The sequence below is a fragment of the Emys orbicularis genome, chromosome 9 (genome assembly GCF_028017835.1).
Source record: "Emys orbicularis isolate rEmyOrb1 chromosome 9, rEmyOrb1.hap1, whole genome shotgun sequence".
Lineage (NCBI taxonomy): Eukaryota > Metazoa > Chordata > Testudines > Emydidae > Emys > Emys orbicularis.
In genome coordinates this window covers 78,657,827-78,685,605 of record NC_088691.1, presented here as the reverse complement: position 1 = coordinate 78,685,605, position 27,779 = coordinate 78,657,827, and the positions used below count along the sequence as shown (strand labels likewise).

The 27,779-nt window shown below is 40.7% G+C and overlaps 1 protein-coding gene across 1 annotated transcript in view; it reads left to right on the top strand.

The window, feature by feature from the left end:
* Positions 1-5,969: 5,969 nt before the first annotated feature.
* The window catches only part of WWTR1 (WW domain containing transcription regulator 1), a 118,074-nt gene continuing 96,264 nt past the window's right edge, over positions 5,970-27,779 (top strand). The window contains exon 1 of the mRNA XM_065410993.1: positions 5,970-6,385. Within this exon, the coding sequence (XP_065267065.1) occupies positions 5,970-6,385 (416 nt within the window). The remainder of the gene's footprint in view (positions 6,386-27,779) is intronic.

Below are 27,779 nucleotides of genomic sequence, written 5' to 3'. Positions count from 1 at the left end.
TATTTACCTTGTTAATGACAGATCAGATGGCTAATACATCATGGATGCAAAAGTCAGGAAACATCTGCACAAGGCTAACGTTATTCCATGAAGCTATGGCAAACAATGATAGCTTTAGTATGGAAAACTTTGCATATATGGTTTATATAAAAATGGCAATCAGGATAGCTTCTAATTATTCAAGTTCAAAGTACAGGCATCACTTAAACTAGTGCCCAAACACTTTTTATTCTAACAAATGAGATATATTTTGATTCAGTTGTTTGATTCACTTGTTGAGTTGCTTGCATTGCTATCATTCATATAATCTTTTCCTTAGTGTTTTCACTCTCATTTTGACAGTTTTGCCTTTTCTGCATATTCTGTCATCTTCATTGGCCCATCATGATGTAGAAACATAGGAATTTCCATCCTCTATCTGATTAACATCTCTGGTGGTGGTCAGTACTAGCTGTGTCAGAGAAACCTGGAAAAAATCCACAGTGGACAGTTATGGAATAAACTGCCCATAGAGAAGGTTTCTTCCTAACTTCAGGAATTAGTGGTTTGTTTATGTCCTGAAGTGAGAGGCTAAAGGCTTTTCTAAGCCACCCTTATTTTACTCCTCCTGACATCATAATGTATTTGTTGGGGTTTTTTTAAATGTCTGGGTTTTAGGTGTGCAAAAAGCTGAAATGTTGCAAGTTTGCCATTCCTTTCCAGAAACCATATAGCTGAATCACTTGATCCAATTCTCTCCTTGCTTCAGGGGATGGTGTAGGGCAGGGGTGGCCAACCTGTGGCTCCACAGCAGGAAGGGGCGGAAGGCTGTGTGTGTGTGTCCTGGGCCCTGCCTGCATGCTGTGAAACAGCTGATCGCAGCAGGTGGGAGGGAGGGGGAAGGTGCTGATTGGCGGGGCTGCGCAAGGAGGCGCTGGGGGCAAGGAAGGGGGGAGATGATGGGGGACTGCTGATGTATCCCTATGGCTCTTTGGCAATGTACATTGGTAAATTCTGGCTCCTTCTCAGGCTCAGGTTGGCCACTCCTGGTGTAGGGGGTCTCAACTTGCAGTCTGACTTACCTGGACTGTGAATCACAGATTCAAATCCCAACTGACTCAGAGGCTGGCTCAGACCTTCATCCATAAAATGTTAATACAGAGTTGTATAGACAGGGTTCTCTGAAGATAACTTAAAAATTTAGGTCCTGCCTGTGCTGTATGAACATTAAAGATTCCGTGGTATTCTTTTCATAGACATTTATCTTAGTGTCCTTTGCGGAAATGTCATCTTTGCACAATTGTTGTGATGTCCCGCATACTGATGAGTTTATCACCATGCACCCCCAATGATGACTGCATTTTAGATGTGTTGGATGTATACAATTTGTAAAGTTCTTTGGGAAGAAAGATGCTATGGATTATAAATCAGTTATAAACCACATATCCTAGGGCCCAAATCTGGAAACCCTTAATTGCCTGAGTAAGGGTTAGCAGGATCAAGCCCTAATCCAAAGGATGATTCAGGAGAAAGCAATGCATGTATTTTTAAAATAGGGATAAATTGTTTTGATTACTGTTCTAGGTGAGTGATTAGCATTTTATATACTTAGATTTAAGAACTGTCTAGTTCTCATTTACAGGGGGGGAAAAAAGGCAAAATAGTTGAGGTTTTCTTTATGGTTCTTGGTATAATTTATTGAAAATCACAGCATCAAATCAGTTATAAATCAAAGTATGATTGGCTAGATAGTGTATTAGAAACAATCCTTTAATATTTATATTGTAGCTTTTTACCCCAACAGTTACAAAGCACCTTACCAATTTTACACACTCAATAGCTGCAGCAATTTCTGAGATGCACCATAGCATCTGCTTAATGGTGCACAACATTACCCAACAGTTTAGGACAGGAAGTGAAGAAAATATTGCTGTATTCTGTTGGTTGACAACATATGTTTGGATTGTTCAGTTGTAACCAAAAATGTGCGTTCTAGATGTTTTAGGAAATGTGATACTGCCATCATTCACCTGCTGATCTTGGGAAAGTCATATAACCTCCTTAAGGGGGAAAGGAAGGAAATCCAAACTTGAGAAGCCTTCCTCAGGCACATCTGCAAATTGCATCTTGCATCTATTGGTTTTTGAATCACGACCAGGTCTATACTAGAAAAGGTTTGCCATTATAGGTACAAGAGTATAGCTAATGTAGGCATAGCTCAAACTAGCAAAAATGTGCTTTTGTTGATATAGCTTGTGCCACTTTCCATGCAAAATAAGCTATACCAATACAAGGGGGGAGGGATCACTTGTGGTTTGAGCATGGGCCTGCTAAACCCAGGGTTGTGAGTTCAGTCCTTGAGGGGGCCATCTGGGGCAAAATAATTTGTCAGGGATGGTACTTGGTCCTGCTGTGAAGGCAGGGGACTGGACTCAATGACCTTTCAAGGTCCCTTCCAGTTCTACATTTCTATGATTCTAAGCAGTTTTAAGCTGGTATGTCTGTTTCTATAGTAGGACTTTTGCTGGTATAGAAATGGTGCAATAAGAAAATCATACCCTAATTGACATTACTATAGCAGCAAATGCTTTGAGAGTCTTGTATACCCCAGTGAAATGTACTATAATAGCTATGTCAGTCAAATTTAGGCCTTGTCCATACCACAAACGCCAACCAAAGGAGTTTTTCTGCCAGCATAAGACCACCACCATCCTGAACAACATTACCTATGCCACAAGAGGCACTCTTCTGTCAACGTAGTTGCATCCACGTGGTGGTAGGGAAGGGAGGAGGTTGCCCTTTGCTAGCTTAGCTATGTCTCCTCGAGAGTGTTTTTACATGGCTATTATAATACAAAATAAACCACATCAGGGTGGGCAATAGTAGAACATTTGGGGCACACCTTGGGTGTATTGTGAGGCACAAAGCCAAAGGTTGAATGTCTCTGAGTACCTGTGAACTGTGCAAATAGCTCAGTAATGCACACCCTATCAGTGTATGCTTAAAAGCTACAAAGACAAGCTAGAGCATCAAAAGTACCTCATGAATCTTCACTGGGAAAATGAGTGAGATTCTGCAACGCCTAGAGGTTTAGTTTACAGGAAGTCTGAGGAAAAAGTTCTGAAGGCAACTAGGCTACTGGATGTAAATTAAATGGAGCAAAATGTATTCTGACAAACCCAACTAGTTCTTACTGTAGGATATAAATGACTGATGAATGGAGATAAGGACAGATGCAGAAGAATATCGGCACTATAGCTGAAATGTTACTACTTATGCATGTATCAGACTGAGGTGGGTCTATAATAAAATTTTAGAGAAAGTTCAGATCTAACCTGTCATAAAGCCAACCTCTTTATAAACTGTTTAAAATAGATTCTGTGTAGCTACGGGACAAAGTGCAGAAGAAATAGCTAGAAACAGATAATTTGTGTCATTATGGATCTCAGCTTCTCACTGCCATCCATTTCTATCGGTCTAGTTCCTATATTGGCACCTGTCATCAGAGCATCTCAGCTCTAAATTCACTATGCTAGGAAACTGCCATTAAAAATGGCTTCATCTAAGAAATTTTTGCTCTGAGAGTTGAATTACAGTTTTTGAACAGTCTTGAGAATTTTTTTAAAGTAGTAATCTGTCTCCATTAGAACCAAAATGCTGTTAGAGGAAACAATTTAGAAATCAGTTTTTAAAAAACGGTTTCCTAGCATTATAGGAACTTCTTTGAATTGCAACCTTGAATGAAATATAGAATGTCAAAGGAAGTTTCAGAATCCATTTTAATATAAAATATCTGTTGCATGAAATAAATGCAAAGACACAAACTTTAACTTGCCACCTTTATACCAATGGTTCAGGCCCCCTGTTCATAATATGACATCCATATTGGGGACTCAGGTTACATCCTAGTTTCCCCCCTTCCTCCCCACATAAATAAAGCATGGGTTCAGATTGGGCAATTTTTTAAAAATAGGTCAACTAAATTACAACTGTCAAGGCAACCAGTTAACACAGTTTTCTTCACCTCTGTTAAAGAATGGTTTAACACCCATCTTGAAGAATGGATGAGACCTTAACTGTGACCTCAGATCATGTTCCAGCTGGAGCTGGAGACTTCAATGGTCCCCTCAGTACAATAAGGAATTAACTCTGCTGGATTAATTAACTCTGCAGGGTCCCCAAATACACTTGTGTTTGTAGTGCAGATGGACTCCATCTCCAAGGGGCCGGGGAGGCTCTCTTGCTAATATCTGCCCCAGGAGACTACAACAGTTAAAGAGAAGAGGGGAGAGTTGGGGTCTCTTGTGAGAAGCCTTACCAGGAAGATGGAGAGCTGGTGCCACGTCACTCCTTTAGGGGGAATTAAGAGATTTCCTCTAAAGAGTTGGGGGACCCTGAGGAAGCCAGGGCTCTTCTTCCCCTAGCAGGACTTGGCACTCTCCATCCTCCCCCAAGTTGTGGGGATCCCATGGGGAACAGCCCTTCCCGGGGGATCCCGCAGGGCCGGGCTCTTCTCCCCACAGGGACACAGGAGACGCGGGTTCTTCCCCCCGCCCCAGGGCAGGGGTCCTCCCACAGGTCAAAGTTCGCTCCACCCGCCCGGGTGTGTCTCACGGAGCTGGGAAGCGGGGGTGGGAGATCGAGTTTCCTCTTCAGGATACCAAATATGGTAACGATGGGAAAACGGCACGGCTTGGCGTTGTTACTGGGACGTTGGCCCGACGCTGCAATCGGGGCTGGTACAGCAGACCGGGGAAGTCTGTGCCCTTCTGCGGCTCCCTTAGGGGATCGGCGGGCCGATCTCTCTTTACAGCCGACCAGGCGGCACCTTTGCTCCGCCTAAGAAGGCCACTTGTGCCTTCAAGTGTTGCAACCTGAACCAGCCCCGCCGCCGGGGACTCTGAGTGACGAGAGCCCCGCAGACCTCACCCCCGAGAGCCTTTTCTCGCATAGCTGAGACTCCACGACGGCTTTGGGGAGGCTGGAGCTCGGAAGGGAGGAGAAGGGGGCGGGGCTCGGGCTGCCCTAGGCACACTGCTCATGAATAATGCCGCTCCCCAACTTTTTGCCCCGCCTTATTCTCAGGGTTGAGAATTTTTCGCAAAGTTTGTTTGGGACAGTCCGGGATTGGGAGCAGCCGCGGCGCAGCCCCCGCAGCGCAAAGCGCCTTGTGCGTCAGGCTTAGGCAGCCTGGATTGTGAGGATGTGAGGACAGAATCACCCCCGGCCTTCAAATTTCGCCTTTGCAACGCGGTGCCAGCGCAGAAGAAGCAAAGTCCTGATCCTGCCCGCCTCTGTGCAGCTGGGGGAGGAGGAGGCGGAGAGCGAGCGAACGACTCCGGCCCGGATCCGGACACTGGTGGCAGATAGAACGTTCCCTGGGTCCCCACGTTCGGATTCGGAACGTCCCAGACTCCCCCTCCCCCGCGTGCCTTGCCTGCCCGTTGGAATCCGGACAGCAGCCAGCTCTCGCCCGGTGACAGCCGCGAGAACTCTTCCTTCGCCCTTTAAAGGAGCCCCCCCAGGGAATTGCAGCAAGTAGCCAAAGTTTCAGAGAAAGTTGCATAACTTTGCGTGGGGACTGACTCGTATGCACTCGATCGTGCGAGATACAGATTCGTGTTTGAGGGGACTGGCTCGGACCCCTTGCTTGGTCTGTTGCTGAGTGTCCGGACGCCGGGCACTCGAGGGAGGGGTGCAGTGACGTTTTGTGGGGGGCTGGTTTGAAGTGCCTTTATCTGCTGCTTATCGCCCAGGCCCTTGTAGGATACAGGCACTACCTGCACCCCTCATTCGCTGATTGCCCATCCCCTAGTTTGTTGGGGTGCTGCTTGGGACACCCCCCCCCCCATTCGCTGCTGACTGCCCGCCCCTTGACGGGATACAGACGCGTTTTCAGGGGAGATCTGCCCTGGATCCCTGATCCGCTGCTGATTCTTTGCCTCCCGTTGGGAAGTTTGTTGCATTGAGCTGGTGCTGCGGTGCAGAAGATGAACCCTGCTCCCGTCCCTCCGCCTCCGGGGCAGCAAGTGATCCATGTCACCCAGGACCTGGACACGGAGCTCGAGGCGCTCTTCAACACGGTCATGAACCCCAAGCCCAGCTCCTGGAGGAAGAAGATCCTGCCCGAGTCCTTCTTCAAGGAGCCCGATTCGGGTTCGCACTCCCGCCAGTCCAGCACTGACTCGGGCAGCCACCCGCCCCGGCTGAGCGCCGCTGGTGCCCAGCATGTCCGCTCACACTCCTCGCCCGCCTCCTTGCTAGGCGCCGGAGCCGGGGCCACCCCCAGCCCGGCTCAGCAGCACGCTCACCTTCGCCAGCAGTCCTACGACGTGACCGACGAGCTGCCGCTGCCGCCCGGCTGGGAGATGGCCCTCACCCACACGGGCCAGAGATACTTCCTCAAGTAAGTGGGGCCCTGGGTGCCTGGAGATCCAGGCGGGGCGAGGGGGGCTGGGGGCAGGTGTAAGGGCAGGGCTGAAAGAGACCTTGGGCCCGCTGTGTGTTTGGGGGTTAAAGGGGCCTTGCACCGGCTGTGTGTGGGGGGTGGGGGTGGTGGTTAAAGGGGCTTGGCCCGGCTGTGTGAGTGGAGGGGTGTAAAAGGGACCTTAAACTGGCTGTGTAAGGGGATGTGTGAAAGGGACCATGAGCTGGCTGGGGAGGGACGGACAGATGGATGTAAAAGGGACTTCGGCCAGGTGTGGGGGGCAAATGAGGGCTTTTACCAAGTTCCTTATATAGAGTATTGATGATGGGGGCAAAGAAGATTCTTGCACTGGGTCAGGGTGTGGGGATAAAGGGGCCCTGGGGTTACTGACTGTTGAAAATGAAGTTAGTCATTGCCATGTTCCTCTAGGATGACATAGAAGCTGGTTGGGGGGGGTAGTTATGGGGGCTATAAGGTGGTTGCCAGGTTTTGATGATGAAGGGGGGAGGGTTAATTGGCTGGTTACCATATTTCTCACATGTTGATGCTGAAGTGGAGGTTGCCAATGGTCTTATGTAGGTTGTTGAAACTCAGAAATTGGTGTGGGTGCCATGGAGAAGTTTATGAAATTCTCACAAGTCACATACACATAGAGACCATAGAAATCACAGAGAGACATTCTACGGATCACTCCATATTAAGGAATTTCATTCAGGAGGACCTGGGCACACCCATTTACAAGTGAGTCTATAAGGAATGATGGAGTCTGACTAAAGGCTGAGCCCATACGGATAGGAGATAATATGCCATTTGTGAAGTTTCTGTAAACTGTAGTTTTTTGTTTGTTTTATCACCTTGATTTGCAAATTATCTTGACTGTTAGTACTGAAAAAGAGAAATTTACTTAGATTACTATAGTCAGTTCACTCCACCATAATACAATTGTCATGGTTTGTCACATGATTTTTTCATGATAAATTTATGAAAGGACTCTTGGATGTAAACAGGATGAGAATACTTAATAAATATCAAGAGAAAAATATAGGTATGATTGTTTTCATGGTCTCAGGTGAGTATATGCTGTGTTGCAGGCATTAAAATGTGACCTAAATGGTGTCACAGGTTAAATGTTGCAGTATATTAACACTTATTTCAGTGAAATATAAGGTTATCTTTTCCCATTGTTTCCACATTAATTAGTATTAATGCACATTCATTCAAATAAACTAGGTTAAATAACTGAGATAGAAACTCACAAAAATGAGGGTCTTCAGATTAAGCTGCTTTAGTGTCCTTCGTTCAATCCTTTATTGCCATGGAGTCTCAACAACATGATCCTTAATTAGACAGTTCTGTGACACTGTACAAAAATAATAAAGATACCTTGCTCTTTGATAACATTTTCCATCAGTATATTGCTAAGTGCTTTACAAAGGAGGTAAGCCTCATTATCCCCATTTTACAGATGGGGAAACTGAGACACAGAGAGGTGAAGTCACTTGCCTAAGGTCAGCAGGCCAGTAGGGGAACCAGGAATAGTACCCATGTCTCCTGAGGTCCCGTGCTCTATCTACTAGGCTGTGCTACTGTGCTTTTCTGTACTGCTTTCTATCTGAGAATCCAAAAGCACTTTACATCCTCTAATTAAGCCCCACAACAATCCTGTCAAGTAGGGAATTGTTATCCCCAATTTACAGAAATGAGAAACAGGCATAGTGCAGTTTTGTGACTTGCCTAAGGTGAATATCTGTGGTAGATATAGGAACATAACCTAGGCCTCCTGGCGTTAGTTACGAGGCCATCCTTCATATCTTGGGTGGCTTTTGAAAATGGAATGTAATTCTGCAGTGCAACCGGTGTAAATTATATTTTTAGCTTCCATATCTTTAGTGACATTGGATGCTTCCTTATACTAGTGACATCTATTTTTTTTTAAGACGTATGTATGGCAACATCATCCAGTATCGTTTTGGTTAATAATTCTGGCCAAAAGAGTATTATATTTTATTTCTGACATCGACATCAAACTGGTGCACAGCAGTGAAGCAGGCCTGATAATCACTGTATTTATTTTGGTAAATTTCTTTTAATAGATTTATTCCTGTACTCCAGAGTTCATTGTAAGCGAAGTGGTAGAATATTCAGTTTGTAAACAGTCAGTGACAGAAAACCTTGTTAGTGTAACAAATATATAAGAATAGTGTGGGAGTTCAACTGTTCAGGCTGCAGGAGATCTATATTCATTTAGCACAACTTCCCATCAAGGGAAATAGGAAGCTCCTTGAGCTTGAACCTAGCCATGACATAATATATGCCATCTGCATCAACAATGTATGAGAGGGCTAGAAGTAAAGCTAGTGAAGATTGTATTCTGAAGAAAATCAGTGACATGGTTTTATTATGATTTCATCACTTGACCGCTTTGCAACCTGAGGATGATTCCGAAACCCAAAACCAAAACCATTTATGCACTTCCCCTGTGGAACTTGAGGTCCCGCCTTTGGTTGTACTCCAGGTTACTGTGAAACATGAAAATACACCTCCCCTATTCTGCCATTTTATGTTAGTCTACATTGGTGATAACATTCTGATGGCTCAAATAAGCATGCTTCTAAGATCTGAGCCTGTGAGTTATTGAGTGCTCTGAGTTACCACCTAAGGCAATGGGAAACTTTGTCACTGGGTATCTTTCAGGATTAGTCCCCAAGAGAGCAATGACAAAGCTATAGAAAGAAGGAAAAGACTAAAAAGAGACTGATAACAGCACTGTAAACAATCACCCTTAAATACAGGTTTTTCTATTAATACCTGTTAGGACTCAGCCAACAGGTATTTTCAGGGTTTGGCTGATGGTGGCATTAAACATGATGAGTTACTATACTTTTGTCAGCAATCTGGCTTTTGGTTAAGATCAAAGTGATCTCCTGTGCTCTCACCTTCACCCATGCTGTGAGCATAATGCTGGCCCAGCTGCAAAACCAGTATTTACAATTTCCCATCATTCTTCTATTTTTACCTGGGAAAGGGAATTGCACATGGGAGCACACAAGTCCATTTGTGCAGATGATTGTCCATTTCTTAAGTTGCACTTCTTTTCTTTAGTATTCTACATTCCATTTGGTAAATAAGTATCAAAAGATATGATCAAGTATAAAAAGGTATGTGTCATTTATGTGGCCTAGTTATCCTGGAGCAGTACTTACTTATCATTACTCATTTCGTTCATCTGATCTTAAAATTGATTGTCAGCTATACCTCCAAGCCCATGTCACACAGTTGTGACACACAGAACTATTCATATTCAGCCAAGAAAACCCCACAAAGTTAGATGCATTCCTGCTATATAGGCCAAAAGAGTATGGCCCTCTGATCTCCTGCACATGTAAGCCCGAATAAAAGTATCTTCTATATTTTCTCCCATAACAATAATAAAAAAAATCAGGACAGGTTTTGGGGAATTTTGTTTTATTATGTTACTTTGTGCTTTATTTATTGTACTTTTGAAAATGGACATGTCTTGGTTCACAACTTACTATTCTTTCCTTTAATTAAGGTTGACATTGTGTGTGTGAATCGCTGTCTAACCTGGAATCTTTTGTGTGTGTGTTGTGGACTTTTTGTTTGTTTGTTAGGGTTTTATTTGTCCAACAGAATTTGTTAATCATTAAATTGCTGGGATTTTTTATTATAATTAAAAATGTGTGGAATGAAAGTTTTGTTATATGGCAAAGCAGTATTATTTTTTTGAGGATAACACCTAGCTACCTAATAATCAATTTTTAAACTATCAAATATTACCACTGAGTATAATATATTTGAGAGAAAATAATATTTGTTGGAGAAATCCTGATTTAAAATAGTGTTAAATGATGTTTCTTAAGAGCCAAGTGAAAAATAATCTGTAATGTCAGAGACAAGTAATAAGATTTGTCAGTCAGATTAATTTATTTTAAAAACAGTTTTGGTCAGACCACATATATAAGGTTAACTTTGTGTATTCTTAGAGGCTATCTTTTCAAAAGTTTACATTGTCATCCAGTCTTCAACATTTATTTGTGCAGAGTCATTGGCATAAATCAGTTGTGAGGGAGAGGAGCAGAAGGAAGTTCAAACAGCAAAAATAAAGTTGTCCTACTCTTATCAAAGCACATTATATTTTTGTATTTGTTAAGATTTTTAATGTAAATTCAGCATATCTATCTATCTATCTATCTTTTCAAGATGATTAAATGAAAGTAATGGTGTAAATGTTAATGAACAATAAGTTTTGGTTAGCTTTGCTGACCAAGAACTAGCTATAACTTGTAGAGATCACAGTCTTGCATGTTAATTCCTGTAGGGGAGTTCTGGCTATGACTGGAAGAAACATAAGTAGCCCCAGGACCGCTCCACCCTGTAATTAAATACCAAACCACTGAAGTGGGGGGATGGAAAGCAGACTAATAAACACATTCACTCATGCAGTAATGTTATCTAAAACATTTTTGCTGTGTGTGCATGTGTGGAAAAACCTTAAATTTGATTTTTCTTCTAATAAAGAGGATTTCTGGAAAGATAGGCATGCCTATGCATGGTCCTTTTTTTCGTATATGACAGTATCAATTTCATATTATTCAACATGCAGAAATGTGTCTGTAGTAATAAGGATTCTTCAACTAATACTTATTACCACTTATGGTGTTATTTTTATAGGAGGCATAGCCTAATATTTCAAATGAAGTCTAAGGTTCAAGTGTTTTCTCTTTGTGTGTTCAGTGTTTCTGGTTGGATTGTGATTTCATTCCAGAGGATAAACAGGTCTGCATAGAGTACAGTTTTTGTACTGAACAAATTTGTGGAACTGGTTGCAACTTTTATCTTTACCATTGTGTATTTTTAAAAAATGTTATAGTAAATGCTAGCAGTTTAAAGTAAAATTTACTAATAAAAGCGTGCTCAGGGAAAAAGCAGTCTAATTGTTGGTAGTGTTTTGTTTATATGGTATGCCCCAAGTTTTCCTTCTAGTGCCAATGGGGGGCTGGAAGCTTGGTTTCCCATCTGGTCCGTTTTATATTATTGAGCATGTGCATGGAGTAGGGAAAGGGAGAGGAGATCGGAAGCAAAAGGAGACAGTATGAATATGCTTTTTCCAGAAAGGACCAACAAGATGTATAGTATTAAAGACAATTATTATACATACATATTTTCCTAATACTACTTTCCCATAGCAAATTCCAAAGTAATTTCTGAAAGTGCCATAGGGATTACTATTTATTATTGTTTAGTGCAGACAATGTACTCAGTGCTGTACTGTACTCAAAAATAAAAATATTTGTCCTAATGAATGTAAGATGTTAGTTAGTTCCAAAAGGGAGAGGAGTTATCTATAAGTCTTACAATCTCTCTATTAAACTGGGTTCCACAACAGGAAAAAAAATAGTGTCCTTGTACTACAGTATTCTGCAGTAGTTGGTCCAAACCACTATGGACCTGTCTACAGCAGGGAACTACATAAATGTATTTAAACTACTGCCAACCACTGATGTAAAAGTGCAGCAACACTGTGGCTTACTTTGGTATTAATGTATAGTGTGATGGTGTTAGGCAAGAGGTCATACATCTTCACTATTTTTAATTTTATGATTTAGAAAGCTACTCACTTTGCAATGCCTTTTAGAGTATTTCATTCATCCTTTAGAATCTAGGTGCCTTTTCCCCATCTCTAGTGACTGTCCAGGTGGAAGGTAGTGATTCCATGACCGTGCATAGGGGATAATCCTGGTCCCCTTGCCAATGTTCCCGCTCAATAAAAAAGGGGTTATAATGTCCAAGGGTATATGATATCTATTTCTGAGTCCACAATGGCTGCTGTATACAATCAATGTGTGTATTTAACTACTTTACAAAGTCCTTTATAGGTATGAAAGTTTTAATACAAAACCAAAGTTTATTCTACGACAATTCAACTATGTCTGACTTTTATTAACAGAGCATTTGAGTGTCAGAATGTACGCCTCAAAACTAAACAGATTTGATGATTTTGGTAACTGGTGAAATATATACCATTAGCATATATTTAGGAAAACTACTGTAAAGTACCTTTCATTTAAGATCAGGTTTAACAGTATCACTTTAATGTCTAATGCATTACTTATCATGAGTCTATGGACCAATTATTTTCTTAGTTACACTGGTGTAAATCCAGAGTAACTTCCATAGCTTCTGTGCAGCTGAGAACAGAATTTGACTTCATCTCTCCACTTTCATGGGGATGGACTTGATCTACTAAGTATTTTCCAATTCTAATTTCTGTGATTTTTAAATTACTTTTTTGGGGGTCAAACCCTCATTCCTATGCAAAATCTGAGTGACTGGCCTGTGCCCGAGGGAGATGCACTGCAATCCAATAGGAGAGGCAAACAAATCCATTGATACAGTTTAAAGAAGCAGGTGGTCATACATAACCCCGCAGTCAGTTCATTCAGTTCCACTTGGAGAACACTTACAGGATCAGGAACTGCATAGTCTATATATTCCATTGATTTGGTAATTTGTAGTACCATATACAAAAGAAAATCCAAGTGGAATATGAAAATTGATTCTCTTAACCAAAGTTTAATAAGGTGCAAATCGCAAAGTCCTTTATGGTTTGTCTAATTAAGGACTAAATGAGGACTTCAGGATTTGGCTCTGTATTATTTGAAGAAGATTGTTTGTTTTATTACAGTGCAAACAAAATATCTTTTACACTTTCAACAATGAAGAGTTTTCTCTCTGTGTCTATATACACACACAGGCACACACACGTACATGCACACACACATTTAAACTTGGTTTGAAAAAGTCATTATGAAAAATGTAATTTAAGTTCAGTAGAGATAATAATTGGGAATCAATCATGAGAAACCTTAGTACATTTCTTTTGCAGGTCAGTAACATTGGTGCTGAAAGTTATGATAGAAAATACTAATAAAAGCTGTAGATGGTGGCCCATGTTCTGCTGACAGTTACACATTTGGAACCCTACTGTGTTCATTGTGGTTGTACGCAAGTAACTGAAAGCAAAATTTGGCTTTTTGTGTTTTAATAGTAACAAATGAGAATTTCACTGCTCGGAAAAATGTGCAACTATATTTTCACATACATACTCACTTTTTACATCTTGAGTTTGAGCGCCTAATTTGATTATAGTTAGACTTGAAATAAATTGATTTTTATCAGTAGGGTGACCAGATAGCAACTGTGAAAAAACAGGATGGGGGTGGGGGTGGGGAGGTAATAGGCGCCTATATAAGAAAAAGTCCCCAAAAACGGGATTGTCCCTTTAAAAACGAGACATCTGGTCACCGTGTTTATCAGTAAATAGAGGTAAATGTCAATTTCATTGTATACACAAACCAACAAAAAATATTTCCATTGATAATTGAAATTTACAGATAGGCAAAGTAAGAAATATGGAGCTTGAGAACTTATTAGAGTTTGATATAAGGCTCTGTATATTTTGCCATGTAACTGAAATTTTTTTGTTTTAATGGTTATAAAACTTTAACTTTTTGAGTCTCAACATCTGTCATTATATAATTATATATAGCAACATCTGACCTTCCCCATGATTTCATGCAACTGTGAAAATTTAAATAGATAAAAATTGAAAAAAAATTAAACCCCATAATTTTGCACAAATGTGAAAATTGATAAAAATTGAAAAAATGCTTAAAAATAAAATCAATATTATCCATCAAAATGATTTAAAAAAAAAGTTGAATTCTGCCAAGCCTAATTATGGTCTTTGGGCAGATACATTTAGTAGTAAAAATTGTAGGTATAATATGTCAGTCTAAATACTCTTAGTACAAAGTCCTTAAACTTCTTGTCTTGTTACATGAAGGTAAAACTGATTTTCTGGTAGTTTTAGGTACTTTTCCCAGCTAATAATGGTGCTTAAAGGTAGTCTACATATATCTGACAAATTACAAAGAGTACATTGCCAGGGTTGCATGCAGGGCTTGTATAAACATGTGAGTTATTAGGGATGGTCAAGAATAATAGAATAGAACAGGAAGGAAACTTCATGAATGATTATTCAAAAGCTTACACTAGTTTCCTGAACACAAGTTGTTGAGTGCAGTCATCTTACGTTATATATGTCTCTTTTATGTTTGTATAGTTTTAAAATGTATTACAGTGTATACAATATACATACATGGTACATGCAAACTTCCATACAATTAATGACAACGTGCATTGCATTAGGGAGATTGGCAGGGAATTGTGAGTTTGCTAATTGTGTTGCTTTGGTTGATTTCCAAGTTTTAAGAAATTAACTTTCATGCCAAATGTTACCTCCGAAACATTGAATTGAAGAACTGAAAAACTGCATTAGGATCTCCCATGTGTATAGATTAATTAGAAATAAAACATGTTTTACAAATATAGTTAATTTTTAGGCACTTTTTATTTGTATTGCTGCAAAGGTGTGCAGTTAGTCAAACTACAGAGAATATAAAAGAGAAAATAGTAGAAAGTAGTATGTAAGATACAGGGACATCAGGTATCAGCTAGCTCATTTTTATTTGTTATAATCCAGTCAAGTGGGTATAAGCTTGGATAGGCTTCACTATTGTAAGTTATAGAGTTGCTTAACAGGACAGGTAACAATTTGTCTTCAATTATATCTTCGCTTTAGGTGAGTTGTCCTGTTGAACTATTGTGTATGTAAAATCTCTAAAGTTTAGTCATTTTTAATTTAGCACATGCACCATTTCATTATATTAATTTTGTGGCACTCAAATTGCACTTTACACTCAATGTATGAAAAAAGGACATTTATATTCAAAGGTGCCCTAATTTAATTTTAAATAGGCTTACAATAATACCTTTAGTTAAAGTGGTGCGACTTCAAATATAGACCAGACCTAAATTCACTATAGGTGCCAGATCCTGTGAAGTGCTGAGTGCTCTCAACTCTCATTGACTTCCCGTTGAATTCAGTGGAGTTGGGGGTTTCTCCACTCGGTATCTTGCAGGATCTGGGTCTGTGTTGAAACCTTGAAAAAGCTATACTCACAGGAACATGTTCCACCAGTATCACACATGCGAAAGTAATTGTTCTTTGTGTTTGTCTGTAGCTACATTTTAATAATTATTGAGCTGTGGTGATTATTAACCAAGCTTATGTTTAACTGTAGGTGTAGAAGTGGATTAAAAATCATTAAGGGAAATGTAATACTTTCAGTTGCTCGAATGGGAGACAAAAACATTTTCAGGTTAACTTAAAAACTTTTCAGACTTTCAAACTAAATGAAAAATGGCAGATGAAAACATTATGGTTTAGTAGCACAACGTTTTGTAATTATTACCAAGAGTTTAACAATTCCAGAATTTGCAGCAATGTGTTTAATTTAACCTCATAATTCACCAGTTGTTAGTTAGCAAACTATTATTTGGGTTAAACATTTTGAATTGACAAATCATTGGAATATACAAGCATATTATGAAATTTGTTACCATTAGTTATGAAATTTGTATGCAAAGGTATAAGAATAAATCAATCATGTAAATTGAATTATAATGGCAATACTCTTATAGCAGAAACTCAGAGGCAGTTAAGACACAGTGTCTAGCGTTCATAGGTCATGTCTACACTATGGGACTAGTGGCATAGCTACAGAGCTGTAGCTATTCCAGTATACCCTGTATTTTAGACATGACCTACAATGAGGGAAGGGGTTTTTCTGTCACTGTAGGAACGCCACCTTCCCACGGGACAATAGCTAGTTCGACTGAAGCATTCTTCTGTCAGCCTAGGTCCATCTACACTGGGGGTTAGGTCGGTGCAGCTACAGCGCTTAGGGGTGTATATAGCTATATCAACCTAAATTGTAAATGTAGACCAGGACTTGGAAAGTCCTTTTGAGAGCTGTTTGACATCTTGTTGACTGATAAGTATCTATTTTGGGTCTTGATTTGAGAGCTGCTGAATAGAGCAGAGTTTGGAGTTCTAAGTTAGTGTGTTTGTAAGCTGACTCCACAGAGCTGCTGCAGCTGAAGTGACAGATCATATTTACTGACACTGGTTATAAATGGACTATTTAACAATGTCTGTTTTGTATACTAAGAGCAAGGGCTGCCAAATGTAAGATTAAACACACAATTATAGTTTAGAGTGAAATAAAAAGAAGGAATATGCATAACAAATAATATCTAATTCCATTGAAATATAAGGTTTCTTTTCCAAAGGCATATATGAATACTTAGAGTAGATGGTTTTAAAATCAGATTGTTTCACTGGAGGAAATTGTAAATATGTGATCTGACTAGATAATTCATTTCTCTTTTTGTAAGAGGGGAAGGGGGGTGAGGTGGGGAGAAGAGGCAGTGGGGAAGGAAGGGGGATGGGATAGGGCAGGGGAAGAGAAGGGAATAGCAGAATGGGGTGGAGGATGTGGAGGGAGGGAGAGGAGGAAATGGGCAGGGGGAATGGGGAGGGGGAAGCAGGAGCCCTGCATGCAGCAGCTGGGGCCCCCCGGTTAAGCCAGCCCAGCACTTGCAGTCCACTTCCAGTGGGTACCCCTGCCACAGGTACCTCCTTCAGTGCCCTCCAAATAACCCTTCCAGCACCCCCCTAATGCCATCTCCAATTACTCTTCCCTGTCAGTGTCCTCTATTTGGGAACTTGAAATATGGTAACTTTAGGAGTTGCTCTGTTCTCACGGCCTTGGTTTCTGGAGCTGGTGCGAGCGAGCCCACTCTGCCAGCAGCTGCCTGCCCCCTGGGCTGGGCATCAGGCTCGTGTGGCCAAGTTCAGAGTTCAGTCTGTGTGACCAGAAGCCATGGGGTAGGGCAGCCAAGGGGAGCAAGGGGTGATTCCGCTCTGCGCACAGGGAGTGTGGGGAGAGTAACCCAGTTGCAATGGCAAGTCCCTGGGTGGCAAGCGGGGTCTGACTGGGCTGCTGAGAGCCAGATGCCCAAGAGGAATGAGTACTCCAGGGAGCACGTTGGGGAGCATCTCATGGCAGCCAGGCTCCGTGGCCAGGGGTCGGCTTCAGGGGATGTTGCCGGCCAGCACAGAGCTCCTTCAGGGCTGAGGCAAGAGCATGTTGGGGTGCCAATTGAAGTTGTGCCACCAGCTCTGTCTGGGAGCACCAGGCTGCGCAGAGGCGGCCTGGCTCGGGGAGCAGGGCAGGGAGGTCTGCTGAGCGGGCAGCCAGCCAGTACTCTGGCTCCCAGAGCATGGAGAGCTGGGGGCCCGAGTGGACTAAGGCCATTCCGTCAGCTTCCGATCTGCTGGCTCCTGGCAGGAGGCGACGGTTTTCAAACTGTGGGGCACATTCCTCTAGGGAGGTGCACGCCACAGTTTGAAAACCGCTGTGCTAAATGGGAGACATAAATCGGGGGGGCATGTGATCCCCCCACATGTTGCCTCTAGGGGGCGCAAATATGACTGCTTGCCCCGGGCACTAAAATGCTTATTTATGACTCTGCTGGAAGTTCCAGCTGAAGATGGCTAAACATGAGCCCTGCAGTAGGCCTCAGAAATATTGCCAAGAAAGGTTTCTTGGGTGAAATATGTGAGAAACCTATCACTAAGGGCTTGTCTACATTCAGAAGTTGCTCCAGTTTAACTTAAATTGGTTTTAAAATGATTTATTTTAAAACCAGTGCAAATCCCTGTGTGGATACTCTCATATCAGTTTATCTTCTATCAGTTTAACACTGGTTATATCTGTTTAGCTTGCACCTGTAAATGTAATGACACAAGCAAAACTTATTTAATGAATAGAAGATCCCTTCCAGTCCTACATTTATATGTTTTTAAGTGTCCGCATGCAGAGTTGCACGACTTTAGCTAACTTGGTATAAAATTGCACATTTAGTGCAACTTTGTCTGTGGAATAGGCCCAAAGTCCTTGGGTGTATTGAATGGATGACACCAATCACCTATGTATCTATCTGTTGGTGTCAGCAGGAAATTTGATTGCTCCACATACAGTAGTGTTCAAAACAAATATCAGCTAGTTACTAGTACTTTTTTAAGGGGAGGAAAAACCTGCAAATAGATATCGTATACTGAAGGGTAACAAAAATAAAGTGGCTGTTTAACTACCTTTTACATATATTTTCATACTGTTAGCCTAGAACACTAAACTTTTTGTTTGGGATCATTCCAGAAAATGTGTACTTGACCTAACTAAAGGAGTAAAGGATTTATAACTTGTTTGGGCTGATCAGAGTAAGAAGGGAGAACTATCAGTATGGGATTTTCTTGTTGTTGTTTTTTTTAAATCTTTTTAATGAGTTGGTGGTGTTACCAACTTTTAAAACTCACTAAAGTGATATGAGCTAATTGAAAAGAAAAGCTCCCTGAACACCTCAACTCTATAATGCATAAATAGGCTACAGTATGCAGGGTAATCTGCTGAACCCGAATGATAAATGTGTCTGATTTCAACTGTCTGACTATGTAGAGACTACACAGTCTGTCATTTGCAGCTCTCTGCTGTTTTCTCTCTCAAATCCTGATGGAAGAGCCAGTGGTTAGGCTTGACTCGTTTCCTGTTTTAAGTATGCTTTGGATGAAGTTGAAAACCTGTTTATTTCACTCAGTCTGCTCAGCCTTACCCATAATTCCTTTACTTTGATTATGGAGGTTATTATAGGACAAGAGCTTCTTTGTAACAAAGCATATATAGTACTCTGGGGCCTAGCGTGACTAGCAGATATAAATTGTATGGAAGCAATTAAACTACAAGGAAATGTCATATGGGCTGAATTTAAATGTACAGACTTGTGGCATTGATTAATTTTTTTTCTCATTTTATATAGAGAGGGAGAGTGATTTTTTTTTTTTTTTTACATTTGGTTAAATCAAAGTCCAGACCCAGTGTTATGCTGACGCCTGTGCCCGGTGTATGAACTCTTAAATAATGTAAATCTCAGGGGAATTATACTATACTTTAGTATTTCTTTCCTGTGATAATTTTTAAAATGCAGATGTGGCTCCAGCAGTTGAGGAGAGCCTGTTTTTTTTATTTTTTGTTAGCTTGTTTTCTGTTTAAATATGTTGCTTTCTGAACATAAGGGAAGAATATACAGGCACAGGCACAATTGTTTGGGAAGCTGAACAGAGCTTATTGCAGTTAGACTAAACTTTTAGAGTAACATCTCCTTATGCTCAGGGGTTCTGGAACAATTTTGATAGTGGGGGTGCTGAGAGCCATCGAACCAAGCTGTAAACCTCTGAATATGATGGAAACTGCTTCAAGCTGGGGGTACAACAGCACCCCTAATTCCAGCACCTATGCTGATGCCTCCTTAGTTTTCTGGGGCAGGGTTTTCATTTCTGTATGGAGCTCTTCTAAATATTGATTTTTCCCAATTCCTCTATGGATTGAGCTTCTCTGACTGTCCAATAATTCACCCAGTAGAGGATAAAAGCCACCAGTCATAGTGAGTGGCCCAGTTACGCTCCACACTATTATTAATCCTACTGTTCCACTCCATCCTTTTTTTCCAAGGTCAGCTTTCCTGTTTCACTCACTCTCACCTTTTCTATTCAATATTCCTCATTCCCATTTTTCAAGTGTTTAGTGAGCCATAAAAAGAGAGGCCTCACAAAATGAACTTGAAATAGAAGTTCTTAATCAAGACGTAATTTATATTTTTTTAAGTCTGTATTTTTTTAAATTGGAGTATAATATGTTTTTAATTTGGTAAACTGTAAGATGTCTCATTGCTTCCTAAAACTTCAAAGGACATTTACTGTCAGCTGTACAAATCTGAATAATGTTTTTTTACCTTGAAGCGTTCACATGCAGTATGGTTAAACCTAAATACAACAGTATTCTGGAGGATGGATGGCCCAGTGGTTAGGGTGCTAGCCTGGGCTATAGGAAACATGGGTTCATTTTCTGCTCTGCCATGGGCAAGTCACTTAGTCTCTCTGTGACTCAGTTCCCCATTTGTTAAAATGGGGATAATTGTGCTTCGCTACCTCACAGGGGTGTTCTAAGGATAAATATATTAAAGATTAGGAAGCACTAAGATACAATGGTGATGGGGGCATAAGTACCTAAGAAAGATAGAAGACAGATAGCATTGAGCAAAGGCGTGAGTATCAGAAATTGGAATGGATTAGAAACTGACTAGCCCAGTGTCCTTGTCTAAGGAAAACTAAACAGACACAGTGGATGGTAAATTGTCTCTGTTATAAAAGATAAAATGCAGTCTGAGGTGGTAGTACCTTTTCCACAGAGCCCCCATCCCAGGATTCCTGGAGGTGAAGCTGGTGCTTCTACATGAATGGCCCTAACCTAGCTCCCCAGGGATCGATGAGGTTGATCTCGTGGCCTTCCCTGAAGGTGGCACTTCCTTGACAGGACAGAAATTTCCTCCACCAGAGCCACCTCCTGTAAGATTATTTTTGTTCTGTGCAAGCTATGATACTTGTCCTGAATGCATCCTGGTATAGAATAAGACAAACTGTTTATTTGAATTCAGAGTGATCGGAAGAGACTTGATTGAAATAAGAGGAAGGCACTTTCATAAAATATGTTCATACCACTGGTATTTAATAGGATCATAAAATACATTGCTGATTATGGATTATATTTTTAAAGGACTCCGTACCTGGCTAATAACTTTGGGAACTTAGTTTGGGGTACCCAAACTGGGTAGTTAGTCATCTAAATATGTGATTTGTGATTTATGTGCATAAATGTGGTTTTCGGTATGCATCAAGTTGTGGGTGTCAATGAGGAGTCTGCTTTTCAAAACTTTTATCAAAATATGGGATTTCTAAAAACTTCCAAAGAAACAGTCATTTCTACTTGAGACAGGCGTGGCTTGTCCAGATAATTGGACAAAAGTAATTTTTCCAGTTGAAGGTCAATTCTTGTATAGTATCAGGGGGTAGCCGTGTTAGTCTGTATCCACAAAAACAACAAGGAGTCCTAGTCTTTAAGGTGCCACCGGACTCCTTGTAATTCTTGTATAAATTGTGCTATTGCCTAAACCTTGTAGGAAGTCTGATATAGACATTCTCTGGACCATCCCTTTGCAGCTCCGGTCCCATAATCCACCTAGAATAGGCATTGGGGAGCTCAAACAAAGCGGGCTTTGCAGCAGTAAATGAGTTTATTACATTATACAGCCTGCATTACATAGCCAGTACTGTACAGCATTGTCTTGGACTACATTAAAAGGTCAAGATTTTCAAGCTGACAAGACTAGAATTTAGTGTGGGAGTTCTTTACAAAAGGTTTTATTCTTTCAAATTTTGGTTTTGACACTACATTTTCCTAATTGTTTTGACATTTTACGCATCTTATTGCATGCTTAAGCAGACAGAAGTTTAACTGTGTGCTTGGAAATAAGGATGGGAAAAATGCTTTTTTGCACGTTCATATTACTTCACTGCCCATGTCTAGGTTAAAAATGAATAGGCAAGGTGAAGTTAACCCGAATAAAAAACGATGGACCAGATTCAGCCTATAGGCAGGCACATGTGTTTGTACATGTGCAATATACAATCCCCGTGCCAGCAGGGGCAGCTTTACTGATGGAGGTAGGTGGTAAAGCCACTGACCCTTCTGCTTCTTTCCCTCTAGGTCCAGGTGGAGGGCAGCTTAGTTAACAGCCCAGTGCTTCACGATAAGTCTCTCCTGGAGACGTGCTGAATCAGTTAATTTCCCAGCTAGCCTGGCCACAGTGTCTCCCACCTTGGCCTCACCCAGTTTGTAGGCTGTACCTATCATCTACATGACTTTTTTTTAAGAAGGGGTGTGAGGTTCTACTTGTTTGATCATGTTTTACATTAAAAATTCAGATTTTTGTCTATGCTTGGGCGACACTGTGGTGACTGGAGAATAAGTGAAATTATGACATCAGAAGAATCAAGAGTGTGAAACTGAGCAAGTAGAGGGGAAGGGATTTTGAATTAGGTGTTTAAAACACTTTTTCTTTATATAACACATTTAATTCCAGTGCTTGACTAACATTTTCCAGAAACTAAATCTGTTAAAGATTCAACACTTACGCTCATTTAATAAATGTGTAAGAAGGGCTCACAGTATACATGCTCTGAGCATAGGATTGCCAACCCTCTAGGATTGTCTTGGAGTCTGCAGGATTTAAAGATTAATCTTTAATTAAAGATTATGACATGTGATGAAACCTTCCGGAAAACGTCCAACCAAAATTGGCAACCCTATAGACTGAGCATCTAGGAGATCTTTTGGCAAAGCCAGGAAAGGCCAAACTTGACACTCCTGATATTCCTAAAGTTTAAAAAGAAAGAGAGAAAGAACCTCCCAGACTTTAAAGCAACAATAAAATACCTTATTTAAACATAATATTGAAACAGAGACAGGCACAAGCCCAATTATAATTTTTTTTTTCAGGTCAACTTTAAAGTCTGGCTGTTGAGAATTCCTGGAGGTATTTATTTGGTACTATTGGGTAATTTTTGACTTTGAGTATAATCTCTCCCTGTAAAATGCAAGTATTTTTCAATTCTTTATTGACAATTTATTCACAAACCCAAACAATTGAGAGTTAAATCTGGGTTTCAGAGTTATTCTGATCTATCTTGTCAAGGCCTTTGTAGAGAATTGTTAGTTCAAGGACTATTGACGTGATCAGCTGTAACAGAGACTCGGTTGCATCTGACTCAGCAGGAATACTACACAATAAGATATTACATTTTCCACCCTTGGGAGCAGTGGTTATTGTTTTTACCTTGCATTTAATTTACATCTGGAAAAGGGAAACAAAGTTTTCAGGTCAACTTTAAAGTCTGGCTGTTGAGAATTCCTGGAGGTATTTATTTGGTACTATTGGGTAATTTTTGACTTTGAGTATAATCTCTCCCTGTAAAATGCAAGTATTTTTCAATTCTTTATTGACAATTTATTCACAAACCCAAACAATTGAGAGTTAAATCTGGGTTTCAGAGTTATTCTGATCTATCTTGTCAAGGCCTTTGTAGAGAATTGTTAGTTCAAGGACTATTGACGTGATCAGCTGTAACAGAGACTCGGTTGCATCTGACTCAGCAGGAATACTACACAATAAGATATTACATTTTCCACCCTTGGGAGCAGTGGTTATTGTTTTTACCTTGCATTTAATTTACATCTGGAAAAGGGAAACAAAGCTATGTGGAAAGTTTGAGACATGAATTGACAAATGGCTCTCTGTAATTTCTTTTAAGTCCTCTTTTTAATTGGCCAACATTTTACTTTTGAATTAATAGTCCTATTTAGGGGCTGAGGTTTTATTAAAGTATTTTTTTAAAAGACACTATCAGCTGGGGCTTTGTTTGATCAGTGCTGCTGAACTTTTTCTCATTCTTTATGACTGTTTATCTTAAAAGGCAGTGGAAAAAAACAAGCTGTAAGTAAGGCACAGCCTTAACAAATCATGTGATCTGATAGGTTTTAAAAATTTATTTATCGTACCTACAATCTAATGAAGGTATTGTAAAACATTTAACTAGATAAACTTCCTGATACCAAGAAACATTAATGTTGGAAGGCTTGCATTACAAAATAAATTTGGTTAGGTGTGTTGTTGTAGCTTTTTTTCTGTTACCAACAAAGAGTTTGATTCCACAAATCCTTACTCAGGTGAACTATGCCTATTCAGGCAAGTAGTCTCATTGACCCAGACTACTCCTGTGAGTAAGAATTACTCACCTGAATAAGGGATTACAGGATTGGCTCCAGAGTGGGATACAGTATCCCATAGAAAGCACTTCCTCCCTTCTCCTTCCAGAAGTGGAATATAGCTTCCAAAACTTTGAGTTTGAATATATGGTGTTAGCATCATATTTTCCCCCGATGGAGAGACGTTTGTGGCTTCACAGAAAGGCTGTGGGTCTAGGCTTCATACATGGACCCTGAGTAACTGTGAAGATATCCAGTGGAGGGGCTAGACCCTCTGCTTTGTCCCCTGAGTTACTGTTCCCATCCTGGCTGAATGGTTTGGTTTGCTGATGATCCATTCTGCCATTGGCTCCCCCACTGTCTTTTCATCCCGTTCACCTTTCCATATGTGGGATGAAGACAAAAGAGTAGAAATCAATGCTGTTCCAAGAGTGGCTTTGCTCCAGATCTACCTTCTTCCTAGCAAAGGCTTGATCCATACCGATATGTGAGGAGCCACCCACAGTACGCTCATGTGGCAGTTTTTCATTGGGCTTACAGGAGAGTTGGACTCAATCTTTGTCTTGCAAACTATAATGTCTAATGTACTTCTAATGATTTACCAGTTTTACAGATAGCCTAATCCTTAGGTCATGCATGAGTTATATGCAATATTTATTTTCCTCGATTCCCTGAATCCAATGAAGCAACCCATCTGCAAGCTGAATTCCCATTCCTGACAAAGGTGGTGCTTTCTTGGGGTGTGTGTGCGCTCAGCTTGAGGCATTTAAAGGAGAGGAAAGTGATCAGGAACAGTCAGCATGGATTCACCAAGGGCAAGTCATGCCTGACTAACCTAATTGCCTTCTATGAGGAGATAACTGGGTCTGTGGATGAGGGGAAAGCAGTGGATGTGTTATTCCTTGACTTTAGCAAAGCTTTTGATACGGTCTCCCACAGTATTTGTGCCGGCAAGTTAAAGAAGTATGGGCTGGATGAATGGACTATAAGGTGGATAGAAAGCTGGCTAGATCGTTGGGCTCAACGGGTAGTGATCAATGGCTCTATGTCTAGTTGGCAGCCGGTATCAAGTGGAGTGCCCCAAGGGTCGGTCCTGGGGCCGGTTTTGTTCAATACCTTCATTAATGATCTGGAGGATGGCGTGGACTGCACTCTCAGCAAGTTTGCAGATGACACTAAACTGGGAGGAGTGGTAGATTTGCTGGAGGGTACGGATAGGATAAAGAGGGACCTAGACAAATTAGAGGATTGGGCCAAAAGAAACCTGATGAGGTTCAACAAGGACAAGTGCAGAGTCCTGAGGCACTTAAGACGGAAGAATCCCATTCACTGTTACAGACTAGGGACCGAATGGCTAGGCAGCAGTTCTGCAGAAAAGGACCTAGGGGTTACAGTGGATGAGAAGCTGGATATGAGTCAACAGTGTGCCCTTGTTGTCAAGAAGGCTAATGGCATTTTGGGCTGTATAAGTAGGGGCATTCCCAGCAGATCGAGGGACGTGATCATTCCCCTCTATTCAGTATTGGTGAGGCCTCATCTGGAGTACTGTGTCCAGTTTTCGGCCCCACACTACAAGAAGGATGTGGAAAAATTGGAAAGAGTCCAGCGGAGGCAACAAAAATGATTAGGGGGCTGGAACACATGACTTATGAGGAGAGGCTGAGGGAACTGGGGTTGTTTAGTCTGCAGAAGAGAAGAATGAGGGGGGATTCGATAGCTGCTTTCAACTACCTGAAAGGGGGTTCCAAAGAGGATGGATCTAGACTGTTCTCAGTGGTAGCAGATGACAGAACAAGGAGTAATGGTCTCAAGTTGCAGTGGGGGAGGTTTAGGTTGGATATTAGGAAAAACTTTTTCCACTAGGAGGGTGGTGAAGCACTGGAATGGGTTACCTAGGAAGGTGGTGGAATCTCCTTCCTTAGAGGTTTTTAAGGTCAGGCTTGACAAAGCCCTGGCTGGGATGATTTAGTTGGGAATTGGTCCTGCTTTGAGCAGGGGGTTGGACTAGATGACCTCCTGAGGTCCCTTCCAACCCTGATATTCTATGATTCTATGATTCATCTTAAAGGGGACTGTTTTTCAGAGAGCAGGTGCTCAGCACTTTCTGGAAATAATCAGGGTCTTCTAAGGTGACTCTAGTTGGGCACTCAAAAACACTTTTCACTCTTGAAAATGTAGGCTATAGGACTTAATCCTGAGTGATTTTGAGCCTCATACCTAATGTGGACGTCAGCTAAAGTTGTAGGGGTTCAACATTTGTCAGGATAAGGCACAAAGTGTAGTTTTCAAAATAAAATTTTCCCTTCTGTTTTTTCATTATTTTTTGTGACCATAGAAGTGTTTGGTTCCATTTCGTAGAAGCTGTTGAACTAGGAAAACGAACAATAATGCTCCTATCTTGGGGATGGTCAAGCTTCACCTGGCTGTTCGCCAGGTTTTGTTGTTAATTTAAATATACCTGTGGGCAAGATGAATGAGCTGCCTTTGTCACTGAGACCTCCTTCCCCAGCCTTGGAATATGTCAGATAACTCCTATTCAATGATGGCTAGAATGCAGATTATTTTTTTTCTTTTTCTTGGCTTCTAGCTTATCTAAGCAGGACTATTCTGAGTTGAAGGATGCTATCTAGATTTTTTTTTTTTTTTTGGCCCCCTTTACCTTTGTAGATTTTTATTTTTTTTCTGGTGGGGTCTATGTTCCTCATTTCCCCAGTAGAATTCTCTTTGAAATGGAATCTTCAAATAAAATTTAAAAAAAGAAAATCCATACACAGAGTTGACTTACTCCTAACATAACAGGGATGATTCTTCATTAATACTAAGAATATAGCACTGGCCCAAGGAAAGCAGTGTTATCACAGCATATGGATGCCACTTAATTTGTTAGAACCAAGAATAAGTAATGAATTTAATTATTTTAGGCTACTTGAAAGATCGTCCTAAAAATGTTAACTGGTACTTTTAAAATTTGTTTTAAAGTGGAGACTTCATATTATTGAAGAAATAATGTAAATTATACTATCTTATAAAACTGTTTTGATCAATCATATGTATATTTTTGTTCAGTAGACTTTTTATTTTCAGGGTTTTTCTGTGAACATTTAATAAAAGGTAAAGAAAAATTAAGTAAAAGTAGAATGAAATGGAGGCAAAATATTATGCATACAGTTTCTGTTCTTTAGGTTTCAGAGCAAATATAAAATCCTCCTTGTGCAGCAGCAGAATGGTGATCAAGGCTGGATCTGTGCCAACAACATGTTGAAACAGTAGTACAGGAATGTGGAGAGTTTAATGGCAGGCCACTGCTTTTAGCATGCAACACCCTATGAGTGCACCTGCAGGTTATGGTGCTGATCATCATATTAGCTTGGGGGAATAAAAACTTAAATTCCCAAATTATGGTTGCGGCAACACTTTGAACTTGACTGGCAAAAAGTAGAATGCTTCAATAGCTAATTAGTCTGAATGACTTAATTTATTACCCCAAGATTAATCACTGAAATGTTGGCAGTACAGTTTTCTTCTTTAACGCTACATAATTGTTGTAAAATTCTTGAACTGTAACTTTTTTATGCAGACTTTTGTGATTTGAAACACTTCCTGCCTTTTCAAAAAGTAAATGGTGAGCGTGAAAAGAGTATACGGCAAATTTAATAAAAGCATGATTTTCAATCCATCGTAATAACTTGTACTATATCACCAGAAGTTATTAGATGTGGTTTCATATT